Raw genomic sequence first — 13,332 nt, forward strand, 5'->3', positions numbered from 1 at the left:
CACCGTGATCTGAAATAGCATCTCTCTTCCACACTGTCCTCTATGATTAGACCATTGTCTGATATGGCAGCAGACCGACTGCATGACTGTGTAGTTATCTGGAGCCGTAAACGTGAGATGACACCATCTCACAGTGAATCTAACTTAAGTAAGTCCAAGAAAAGCTTCATCTTAATCACAACGAAGTTTACTTGTGCTAACAACATGATGCCTAGGTGCCATTCGCCCCATCATTTCCAATCCTGTTTTCTGTCCCATTATTCTTTACTGCATGAACTGAACCTCCTATTTATTGCTTTCTGTATCTGAATAGAAGGAGTACCTTTTCCTTTCCTCTGACTTACGAACCGAGTTTTATAACCGTGACGATTATATATAAAATCCTTTTATATTCCTTACAAAAAGAAATGTTCTTTGTAACAGCTACAAGTTGACAGGGGAGTTTTGGGGGCATCATGCTGAAATGCCACCCAAGAATCTTCAAAAAACAATTCTGTCTGTACCAACTTTAGGAGGGGACAGGCCAGGATTGGTGCTACAACGTGGTTTGGAAGGGGAGTCTCGCAGTCCGAGAGCATTTAAAGGTAGATTTCTCTCTGCATCTATCTATTGATCTGTCTCATCTTTCTGTACGCCTACCTGTTTTATCTGTTGGAGTTTGTTTTAAGACAGGAAGGATTTATCCCCTTATTGGTCAGCTGAAGAGCTGCTCAGCAACACAGGACTTGCTTGAGAGAGGGAGAGAGGGAGAGAGAGAGAGAGAGGTGCTTTCAAAGATTTCAAGCTTGCACTCATCAGAACCAATGCCAAACTTCAAAGTATCACAACATTTTATACTGGTGCTGATTGGTTGGAAAGATTGCTGCACTCACTGGAGTTTTGAAGAATAAGAGGTGATCACATTAAAACCTACAGGATTCTGGAGGGCCTTGACAGGGTAAATGCTGAGAGGATATTTCTCCTCATGGAGAGTCTAGGACCAGTGGGCATAGTCTCAGAATAATGGGGTTCCAGTTAAAGCTGAAATGAGGAGGAATTTCTTCTGTTGATTGGTTCTGAGTCTTTGGTAACTCCTTGCAATTGGGAGCTATGGGGGTGGAGTCCGTATGTATGTTTAAGGCTGAGACAGATGGATTCTTGATCAGTTGGGGAGTCAAAGGAAAGGGCAGGAAAGTGAATATGAGGAATGCCGAATAAGCCGCGATCCTATTGGGTGGCTTGTGGGTTAAATGGCCTAAACCTGGTACTATTTCTAATGGATTTATGGTTTGGCTGAGGCGTTGCTATGGAGAAATCAAGAGGGATCTATGAGACCATCAGAAAAAGAAGCAGGAGGCCATTCAGCCCAACAAGTCTGCTCATCCATTCAGTGAGATAGCAGCTAATCTGATAATCCTCAACTCGATTTTCCTGCCTTTTCAAAACTCCTGGGTAATTCAAAAAAATAGGTTTTAAGCTTAATGTGTTTCTTTTTCTCAGAGAATGGATCACTTTCTATGAATGTATAAACACCAACAGGACTGGATCTGCTGACCAATCAGCACCCATCCTTTCTGTAGTATAAATTGTTACGTTTATTTGAAATTTGGCATCTGGTGGGAGTCCTCATGAGTGCAAGATGCAAAGCTCCAGACAAATATCTGTCTTTTCAGTGAGTTTCAAGTCTTCTGAAGACTTGTGAAACCTCTAGAAAGCAACCTCAAACAAATTTAACAGAGTAAGCCAAAATCTGCAAAAAGAAACGATTTCCTTGTGACAGTTTGCAAATGCCTTCTTTTTCTCTGCGTAGTTCCAGCAAAAGCTGACCTCTTTGTCTCAACTATTCCCCAAAGTGTTGGCCCTTTTCAGTGGAAATCCAGATTTCTCCATGTCCCCCTTTCCTTGTCTGGTGGCATTCTAGATCCAGGCTGCATTGGGCATCACAAATGTAGTCTGTGCATCTCCTGCTGCTGTTCCATTCTAATACGTGAATATTAATGTCCTCGCTGTCCCCAGCTTCCCCTCAGAATAATCGTGTCCTAATCTCCCCCAAAGGAGACCCAACCCATTTGACATTTAGAGTTTGGGAGCCAGGGGTCAGGTCATTCTACTCCTCCATTTCCCAACTCTGTTTGCCCATTTCATTAGCTCAACTGAACAAAAATCTCATAAATTATAGTCTTCAGATCTTTAATTGATCCCTCCCCCAGCCTCAACACCATTTTGGAGGAGAAATGTTTCCAGGTTTGCATTTGCCTTGGTTCCACCTCCTTGTTGAGGACTCCCTTACCAGAGGAACTGGATTCCATTTGTTGACCCTGTCAACTCCTGCAAACCCAAGCCTCTCAGCACCATCACACCCTCACCTTCGGCACCCAGGGAACACACCAACCTAATCAGTGCAGCCTGCCCTCCTGATTCAGGGTGCTGGAATAGTCAAAAATAAATGATTCACCTTTTTAAAGATTGGAAGGGGCACTCAATGCAAATGATTTGATCATATCTGCATCACCAGGAGGTATGAAATGAGCTGGAACTGGTCACTTTGTGAAATGAGATCTACTTTTTTGGTAGCATGACTACTTAGTAGAAGCAAAATTGCAGATTTATCACGGGTTACAATGACATAGTGAAAGTATTAGCCCATTGTGCCTCGATGGATCGTTGAAAGAGATACTCAATTGGTCCCAACCCCTCTGTGCATTCCTCTAAGTCTCTGTGAAATTTTCATTCAAATGAAAAGAAAGTCTATTTTCAGAGTTACTGTTGAATCTGCTTCCATTGCCCTTTTAGCGCACAACTCCCCCATTCTTTGGAAGGTGGACCCCTCCTATGAGCTCCCCCGTTTGTACCTGATTCTCAATGTTCCCGTGAGGCTGCCCTATACCAGTATGGGGAAGATCAGAAATCACACGATGCCAGGTTATAGTCCAATGGGTTTATTTGAAATCACAGACTTCCATAGCTCAGCTCCCTCCCCAGGTGTATGCTATAACCTGGTGCTGTGTGATTTTTGACCTTAATCCAATGCCAATACCTCTGCATCATGGCTACCAGTGTGGGAAGGTGCAGGAACTCCCTTGTGTCAGCCTTCCAAGGCCAGGGCATCAACATATTTCCACAAGATATTCCTGCCTGGCAGCTATGGATAGAAATCATTCAGTTCACTTCTCCCTTTGGTGGCTTCAGCAATGTTCCTGAGCTTAATTCTCTCGCATCGACATCCTGGGATATAAACCGTTTTTGTGTCACCTACCGAAGGAGCCGCATTCTGAAGGCTTGCAATTTCAAATAAACCTGTTGGACTATAACCTGGTGTCATGTGACTTCTGACATGTTTGGCAGATGAGAGTAATACTCTGGGGAAGTGACAGTATGGGAAGAAGAGAATTTAAATGGAGAGAGACTGCAGGAAGTTGCAATACCGAGGGACCTGGCTGTCTTTGTATGTGAACTGCAGAAGATAAGCAGGCTAATCAATCTAATATTGATTTATTAGAATGGTTCCAGGGATGATGAACATCAGTGATGGGAATAGATTGAAGTTAGGACTGTTTTCCTCAAAGCGATGAAGGCTGAGGGAAGGTTTGATAGAGGTTTTCAAAATAATCAGCAGGCTCGACCAAATAGAAAGGGAGAAGCTGTTCCTGTTTGTGAAAGAAACAATAACAAGAGGGCGTAGATTTAAAGTGATGTGCAAACGAAACAGGGGTGATGTGAGGGAAACAACTCATTTTACTCTGCAAGCAGTTAGAGTCTGGAATGCACCGCCTGGAAATATGGTGGAGGTACGAACAATTGAGGCATTCAGGATGGACATCGGATGGTCATTTGGACAGAAACTGTGTGCAGCGATATGGGGAAAAGGAAGATGACTGGCATGAGGGGTTAGAACCAGTGCAAGGACAGTGGGCTGAATGGCCTATTTGTGACCTGTAACAATTCTGCGATCGGGTGATTGAGGAAGGATGGAATATAAAAGTATAAAAGGGCCTTGTTACAGCTGTAGAGGGGATGGGTGAGGTGACCACCGAGTACTGTTTTGGCCTCCTTACCTCATGCAGGTTGTAGTTGCATTGGAGACAGTTTAGAGAAGGATCACTGAGCTGATTCCTACGGTAACGGTGTCATCTGATGAGGGAACAGTTCAGCAAATTTGGCATTTAGAAAAATGAGGGGTGATCTTATTGAAACAGACAAAGATTCTGTGGAGGACAGTTGGGACTGCCAACACTGGAAACTACAGACAATAAATATGGAGCTGGAAAAGCATATCCGGTCAGACAGCATCCGAGGAGTGGGAAAGCCAACATTTTGGGCTGAAACCCTTTGATATACCTGGGGAAGGGGAAAAGAGCCGAGAAATAAATAGAGGGTGGGAGGGTGGGACCAGGGGCAGTGGGGTAGGTGGATGCAGGAAGGGGGTTATTGTGGTTGGTCAGTTGGAAGGATGGAGTGGATAGGTGAGCAGGAAGATGGACAGGTTGTGGGAGGAGAGATTTTGAAGCCGGTGAAGTCAATATTCAGGCCACTGGGCTGTAAGCTCCAGGGGCAAAACATCAGGAGTTGTTCCTCCAGTTTATATTTGGCTTCATTCTGACAGTGGAGGAGGCCAAGGATGGACATGTCACCAGGGGAGTGGGAGTTAAAGTGGATGGTAACTGGAAGGTCAGGATTGTTGGTGTGTGCGGAGCGCAGATGCTCCACAAACTGGTCCACAAGCCTGCGTTTGGTCTCCCCGATGTAGAGGAGACTGCATCTGGAGCGACGGATACGGTAGATGTATATCAGAGATTCACCTGCACTTCGTCTAATCTCATCTGTGGGATCCGATGTGGTCTCCTCTATACTGGGAAGGGAAAGTGCAGACTCAGGGACCAAGGTTGAGGGTTATGAGGCTCCAGGTATGGAAGGGAAGTTAAGGTCACGATCATATTAGTTACAACCTCACTAAATGGTGAACCAGGTTTGAGGGGCTGAAAGGCCTACTCCTGCATCTGAGTATAATGTTCTTGCATCACCCTTTTGATATGGATTCTTTGTCAGAGCCTGGACATCACGCGGAGACTAGAGATTTGCTTTGTGACGGTTTTCTTTTGGGTTGAGCGTGCGAATTGTAACCATTTCTTTCAAACAGACAACAACACCTTGCATTTATACAGCACTTTTACATTCATGAAACATCTCAAGTAGCTTCACAGGAGCATTAGCAGAGATGGTAGGTGTGGGTGAGTTGTACAGGACACGTGGCCTAATGTTTAGCCAAAGAACTAGACTTTATTGAAGATCTTGAAGGAGGGGAGAGATGGAAACTTAGAACACAGCAGAATGAAGAGGCCGTTCGGCCCTTTGAGCTTGCTCTGCCATTCAATATAATCATGGCTGATCATCCAATTCAATACCCTGTTCCTGCGTAGTTTGGTGAACTTTTTTTTCTGTTCCTAAGCCTGTAATTTAGACTTTAGTTTGAGGTTTTGGTTACTTGTGTGGGATACAGATGAAGTGCTGTCGTGTTGTTCTGCATTTGGATCAGAGCCCTCTGCTGCTGAGTTAGAGAGAAATATTTCCCTCTGTCACTTCACTTTTCACTTCCCGATTCCCATGCCAGCTAAATCAACTCCATGAATTAGAAATGCAAAGAAGGCAGCTCATCACCACCTTTTCATGGGCAATAAATGCTGGGTTTGTCAGTGTCACCCCATTTCCTGCAGATACATATGAAAGAATGTAGGAAACAGGGACTGGAGTCACTCATCTGTTGACTCCCTTAGACACATGCAGTAACATTACAGCTAGTCACTTACTAAGTAATACAGCATGAGGCCAGTCAGCCCATCAATGTTGTGCTTGCTTTTTGACAGAACATTGGTCTCGCTACCATGATCAAACCTTTTTTGGAATTGGCAAATCCATACAGTGTGGAAGCAGGCCATTTGGCCTGTTGAATCCACGCTGACCCTCTGAAGAACATCCCACTCAGACCTATCCCTGTAACCCAGCGTTTCCCATGGCTAATCCACCTAGCCTGCACACCCCTAGACACCATGGGGCAATTTAGCATGGCCAGTCCACCCTAACCCGCACATCTTTGGACTATGGGAGGAAACTAGAGCACCTGGAGGAAACCCACATAGAGGATGCACAAGCTCCTTACAGAAAGTTGCCCAAGGATGGAATTGAACCCGGCTCGCCAGTGTTGTGAGGCAGTGACGCTAACCACTGAGCCCCTGTGCTGCACAAACCTGATGACTTCCATATCCTGCAGTTCCTTCAGCATCCAGAAATCTAACACCTTTTGTCTTGAGTATACTCCGCAACTGTACTCTCCAGTAGTGAACACTGAAAGATTCTCACCCCCTTCTAAATGGAGAGATTCCTCCTTATCTCCGCCCCAAAATGGCCAACTTGGCTTGAGGCCTGGTCTTTGCTACCAGCGCTGAGCAGCTCCAACATGGCTGAGGACGAGCTGATAGACGCTGTGAGCAATGTATTTTTTAGGAGCGGAAGCTAATCCGAGCAGCTTCCATTATAGTCTTAACCTGTTATTTGTGTCTATAAGCGATCGAGCCCAGACCCATTTCAAAGCTTCAATGACCTGAGTACAGCGAGTGACAAACCCTGAAGAATTGTAAACCAGCAGTGATACTGTGATCATAGTCAGCATGTTGCTATTAGGAATGTTAATTAAAGCTTGACCCATGGGATTAGAATTTCACAATATTGATGTTTGCTTTTGGGTAACCTATTGGGAATTAGCAAAAGGAATTTGTAGATTTATAAAGAGCAGCTACTGGAAAAAGAACATAATGTTTGACAGCTGGCGTGTAAAAAAGAGAAAATAGTGAAATTTGCGTGGGTCTACAGGGAGAGTTTCTTTTCTAACTGTGGAAAATTAGTGGTAAGATCCAGTGATTGATTTATATTGAAAAAATGTTTTTTTTGTTGGTAGCAAATGCAGCCCAAGAGCCTTAACATGTGTGGTCATCAACTTCTAGGAATGGAATCAGTCCCTCAGTCAAAGTGGCTGTTGCTGTAGAATGTTCCAGCGTGAGGCCATTCAGCCCATCATATCTGTGATTGCCCTTTGACTGTCTTCTCTCATTTGTGCCCCTGCCATTACCAAACTCTACCCCGCACACATACATACACACACTCACACACACACACACACACACACACACACAAAGACACACACAGACACACACACACGCACAGACACACAGATATGCACACACTTACACAGACATGCACACACACACACATATATACAAATACACATATATACAAACACATATACACGCACACACTCATACACACATATATACAAACACACACACACACATTCACACTGACATACACACACACACACACACACAAACACACACACACACACACACACACACACACACACACACACACACACACACACACACTCTATTCAGGTCTCCAATTCCCTTTTGAAAGTTCCTGTTAAATGTCCCTCAAAGAAACGCATTTCAGATCACTGTGAGGACAGAGAGGGAGGCAAATGTCTTCTTTCACACGGTCGTTTGAGTCAAGAATTGCCTTCAGAAGTGCAGGCTGGAATATATGCAACTGTTCAATAAGAGAGATTTTGGATTGAGGACCGTGCCAGGGTTATGAGGGGCTAACAGGGAAGAGGACTTGATACCACAGTCAGACCAACCATATTCTTAGAGAATGGTGGAACAGGCATTAGGGGCCAAATGGCCTATTCCAGCTCCCAGTAATTGTGTTATGACTAGCTGCATAAGAAGAATTCTGCATGTCTCTTAATTTGCACCTACTGGTTATTGAGCCTCCTACAACTGGAAGCGCAACTTATCCTTATTAAATCTGTTTGTGTTAGTGCTTTAAGAGCAGTGTCACTTTCTGAGTTCGATTTGCTACTGCACCAAAGGCCAGGATGGAAATGACATGATCAGTTGCTATATGCAGTGCAGTAAGAAGCACGCAGGTAAGAGGTGACATACATAACAATCTGTCACTGGAAATTGTGGGATAAGCTGTTCGGCAATTTGTTTGAAATTTTCAACAATGCCAAATTCAAGCTACTCATTCTGTGTTTTCACTGATCATACAAAACACACAAGCCGCGCTGGGGAGTTTTCCTTAAAAAAAACGGCAGTGGAAGGGTCTGGTGTGGTTTGCATGCAACTCCAGACTCACAGCAACGTGGTTGGTGCTGAACTCTCTCTAGGCAATTAGAGATAGGCAATACTGCCCAAAGATGCCCAAAATCCCACAAATGAATAAAAAAATGGCAGTGCCTCTCAGAGAAGATAAGGTTCTGTCTTTTGATTCTCCCAGAAAGGGCAGTGTTCACAGAGCGAGAAGCCTCACAGGGAGCTGGTCTATGTGGAATGTAATGTTTTATCAGTTGTGTATACTCAGAATGCATGCCAAACAAAGATAGCACAATCAGGGTATGTGTGGACCCACCGCATCTAAATCTTTCTCTAAAGAGATGGTCACACAAAATTCCAATCTGTACCAAGTTCAGGCGCTGAATTCTCCTCTGAGCTGCATGCTGAAGCTGGTGCCTGGTCAATTCCCTTGGGAAGGGAAACTAATAAATGACTACTTTCAGCACCATGCGGAAGATATTGATTCCGCTTTCCATCTCCCAGTAAGTCAGGATTTGTTCTAGCAGCAGAGTGGCAGAAATATAGAGAGGGTGTGTGTGTGTGTGTGTGTCTGTGTATGTCTGTGTCTATGTGTATCTGTGTGTGCGTGTATTAGAACATAGAACATAAAACAGTACAATCCAGTACAGGCCCTTCAGCCCACGATGTTTTGCCGACCTATTATCCTGCTCTTAAGATCAAACTACCCTGCACAATTTACATTTTACTATCCTCCCATGTGCCTGTCCAAGAGTCGCTTAGAAGTCTCTAAAGTATCTGACTCCACTACCATTGCTGACAGCACATTCCACACACCCACCACTCTCTGTGTGAAGAACCTACCTCTGACCCCTCCCCATACCTTCCTCCAATCACCTTAAACTTATGCCCTCTTGTAATAGTCATCTCCACCCTGGGAATGGCTGATGATAATTCAGTAATGGCAAAACAATTGAAGACCACACTGAAATCGACACACAGCGATAGCGGTTCATGAAAGACTCACCTCCCACAGCAAGAGGTGTCAGGTGAATAGAGTCCAGTCCAACCTTTCTGGGCCTATCTGTACAAGTCGTGGGGTCTATCCTGACCAGGGACAGTCAAAGATGGACGACACATGCCTGGTCCTCAAGAGAAAGAAAACTTGCAGAGGGGTCTCTGATCTTCCAACTTCCTATCACCATTCACACAAATGTTTCTGACAAGGCACTGTGGCTGAGAGAACTCTTCAGGAAAGACGTACCATTTCTATCAACATGTGCTTAAATCACTCACACCCGTCAGCAGGAATCTGATCTGAGGAAGAACTTAATCCTGGAAGTCAGTGCCCCCCAGAAAGGACCAGGAGCATGCATCACGCAAGACAGTCAACCAATCACATTAGGGTCCAAGAGTCTATCGCAAACTGTTCAATTATTCCAACATTGAATGTGAGAAATGCGCTCTTTTGATATCACAAGATCCCTCATGTACATGTTCAGTAAGTATTTCTCTGTCTGTGCAAGTGTAGGCCATTCAGCCCCTTTGGCCTGTTCCATCATTCAATGAGATCATGGCTGATCACAAAGCCCTGGACGTAATTTGGTAAAAACCACTGATAGGGGGAGCCATCTTGACTCCAGTGATTTCCACAAGTCTGCAGTAAACCCGCTACCAAAAATGTTCACCTCAGAACGGTACAGGTAATTCTGCTATAATGCGTGTTTCATTAGCACAAATTGGCTGTATCGTGATGAACAGCGAGCGCTATTTGGAATATGCAAACTTTCTGTTGCAGTGGTGTAGCAATGTTCTACAGCAATTTCTCTATAATGCAATTTTCTGTGGCAATGTTCAGGGATGAGTAGAGTGGGTGGGTCATAAGGGGATGGCTTTGGGTGGGATGTTCTGAGGGCCAGTGTGGACTCATTGGGCCAAAGGGCCTGTTTCCACACTGTAGGGATTCTATTAAAAAATTTCTATAGCCCAATTTTCGTTATCATGAGGCCACACAAGAATGGAACTGTTGCATTATCAGGGAACCATCTGTATTCTGACTAAGAAAGCAGAAATTCCAGTAAATGCGCTAGTGGACAGCACAGAGATTGTGGTGGACACTGTGCGTCAGGTCAGTTTGATGAATGTTGGTCAGTACCAACGCAATCCAAGTCAAGAAGGAACAGCGAATGATTACCAACCGAAGGCTCATTGGAATGATATTAGAGTTGGGTGCTCTAACATTCTCAAGGACTTTTAGCCTGACTGAGATGAACTAGGTGTCTTTAGAAGGGGTCATTCTTCAAAGGAGAACATAATGTGCCTGACGCTGTTCACCAGAACAGCTACATCAGGGACAGATGGACACAGTGTGACCAAGACACTGGTACAGGATACTGTGCATTGGCCGGGGATCAACAATAACATTGAAACGGCAAAGGTAGACTCACAGAAACCACCTCTACATCCTCATGAGATCCCAACGGTCCCTTTCTCCGAAAATGGACCTGACTTATCCCTGGTTTGTGGTGATAATTTTCTCCTGATCACTGACTACGTTTCCAACTTATTGGATGGTCAAGCATGTCAGTGGCAGAGACAATGAGAGCAATAGCAGGTCTGTGAGCTACTTGTGAAGAGATTACGTCTGGTAAATGGGCACTGCACGGGGCATACAGCCTGGGATGTGTGTGTGCCAACTGGGACATGTGCCAGCCTCACCAATGGCCTCTCTAAATGAATGGTCTGCAATGATAAAGCACTCACCGTGAAGTGCACAATGACCGGATGGGATTTTCATATTCCTGTGGGCATGGGACTTGCCTTCAGCAATGGAGACCACATTTGGAAAATAAGTTCTGACAACCCTGCCAAACCATCACCTGTAAAAAGGCTGTTGTAAATATGCAGGACAAACACATCTCAAGAAGCAAGGGCAAGTGAAGATGGGAGAGTGGCTCACCTTCGGGTACAGCATTGCCCGATTGGGCAGAAGCTCAGAGGCACGCAGCTACGCAGGAATCCTGGGTACATTAGTAGTTTGCAAACAGGAGACCAAGAAGCCTGGATTCTATCAAGTCACAACATTCAGATGTAGCTCTCAGGGCTAAAGGGGGACAAAGGGTATATAGAGAGAGCAGGAACAGGGGTCTGAATTGGGTGATGAACCGTGATCATATTGGATGGTGGACCAGGCTCAAAAGGGCTGAATGGCCTACCCCTACTTCTGTTTTCTATATTTCTATCCATTGAGGAGAAACAGAAACCGACTCAAGGAACTGCACGTTACTGTCGTTGTGTTCAATACGCACAGTGATGAGCGATAGGGTAATGATGTGCAGCCACATCAGGACAGCATGTTATATATGAGCAACAGACAAGACCCCAATGTGTTTAAGGGTCACAAACACCCAAGCATGAAGTCTACTGGCTGGCAGATTACACCACCACGAGATCTGTGAGGATGGTTAAACCAACTGTACCTTATCCAAGCACTTCAAACTCTTCATGTTTTCAGTTGTTCACAGTTAACCTAATGTACGCATGTTGTCAGTGTAGATTTATATAATTTTTATTTTGGGGTTAAAAGGGAATATTTTAGAAAATGATCGCTTTATTCCCACAAACTACATTTTTCTGGTTAATTTTATTCCAGACTTCCTCTTGTCACTGTGTCCATTCATTTTGTCATTAAAAACAAGTGCCCTTTATAGAGAGGAATCTGCCATCCTTTCCCAGTCTGGCTTACATGTGACTCCAGACCCCCAGACAATGGGGTTGACTTTTAATTGCCCTCTGAAGTGGCTGAGCAAATGACTCAGTTCAAGGGGCAGTAAGAAATGGGCAAAAGGCCCAACCTCACAGACAATACCCGAAATCCATAAAAAGCCCAGATTTGTCTCATCTACCAGCTCTCCATTATCAACCCCACTGGATTCATGCTCAAAAACTTACAATGCATTTGTCCAACTTTATCTCCCTTTTGTGAAACCCAAGTTGATTTTGTCTGACCCTACTAAGAATTTCTAAGTGAACCCTTAAGACTTCCTTTGTAATAGATTCCAATATTTTCCCATTGCCTCATGTCAAGCTCGGTGGCCTGTAGTTCACTGTTTTGCATCTCCATTCTTTCTTGAATATTGATGTTAAGGTCCACTGGAATCATTCTACGATCTGAGGAAGGTGCTGATGCCTTTCAGAATCTTAGTATGTAGGGCATTTGCTCCTAAAGTTTAGTTATCTTTTAGCTACTTGGAATCTTCTAACTTTTTTTCCTTGCAAAGTGCTAGTTTTTCACCTTGGCTGGCTCCCTGTGTTTCTGGTGTGTAATTAATGCTGTGTTTCTTAGCATTGTTTCAGTAAACATAAAGTGGACCATTTCACACAAAGCAATGCCAGCCCTGCCCGAATTCATGCCCTTAGCTCTGGCTATACAAATACTATTTGTTGTTGTAAAGGTCCTGACACTGCGTTTCTCCCTGTCACACACTTGGACCCCTACGTTTCCGACGGAGATCCCGATGGGCTGATGAATCTTCTGGAAGATGCCAAAATCTGAGGAGCTGCCACCCTTAGGATCCTCTGGCCTCAATCTGCCAACGTGCTGGCAGACTGACTTAAAGTGACCATTTTTGTTCATATACGACTCCTACAGCATCTACGTACTGAAAAGTCACATTCTGTTTTAATCCGCCATCTTCTTTCTGAATTTACCACATCGGCTGTCAGTCACAGAGTATTGCCATCTCTGCCCCCAAAGCTTTCTCTCAAACACAGCTGATGTTGTTAAAACTTGGAAAAATTATGTCCAGGCAGGAGGTTCACTGCAGGCATGCGTCTGACCCACTTATTTGCCACTGCTAATCCGAATACAAGCCATTTTTCCTGGGGCTAGTTGTGAACGGATTCTTCCTCTCAGGGTAGAATCTATAGCCTGAGACCCCTCACGTTCACTTCAACATGTCTTAAGGCCAAAAGCAGCGTGTATTCAAGGAATTGCCAAAGGGATGTTAATGCTAGCCTACAAAATTGTTCCTTCTCTTTATTATTTATTGGGATTGACTGGCGAGATCAGCATTTATTCCCATTCCCAATTGCCCCTGGAATTGATGGCTTACCCAGTCATTTCAGAAGTCAATTAAGAGTCAGAGTCATAGATATGCACAGCAGGGAAACAAACCCTTCAGCCCAACTCATCCATGCTGACCAGATATCCTGAATTAATCTAGTC

General features: G+C 44.4%; 1 protein-coding gene across 6 annotated transcripts in view; it reads left to right on the top strand.

Annotated features, from left to right (window-relative positions):
* The window catches only part of LOC125451750 (zinc finger protein 521), a 609,775-nt gene that overhangs the window by 410,168 nt on the left and 186,275 nt on the right, over positions 1-13,332 (top strand). For 4 of the 6 annotated variants that reach the window (XM_059646265.1, XM_059646266.1, XM_059646269.1 and 1 more), the window contains one exon: positions 513-584. The exons of the other annotated variants lie outside the window; for them this stretch is intronic. In XM_059646265.1, the coding sequence (XP_059502248.1) occupies positions 513-584 (72 nt within the window). The remainder of the gene's footprint in view (positions 1-512; positions 585-13,332) is intronic. 6 annotated transcript variants of the gene reach the window in all.

This window comes from Stegostoma tigrinum, chromosome 5 (assembly GCF_030684315.1).
Source record: "Stegostoma tigrinum isolate sSteTig4 chromosome 5, sSteTig4.hap1, whole genome shotgun sequence".
NCBI lineage: Eukaryota > Metazoa > Chordata > Chondrichthyes > Orectolobiformes > Stegostomatidae > Stegostoma > Stegostoma tigrinum.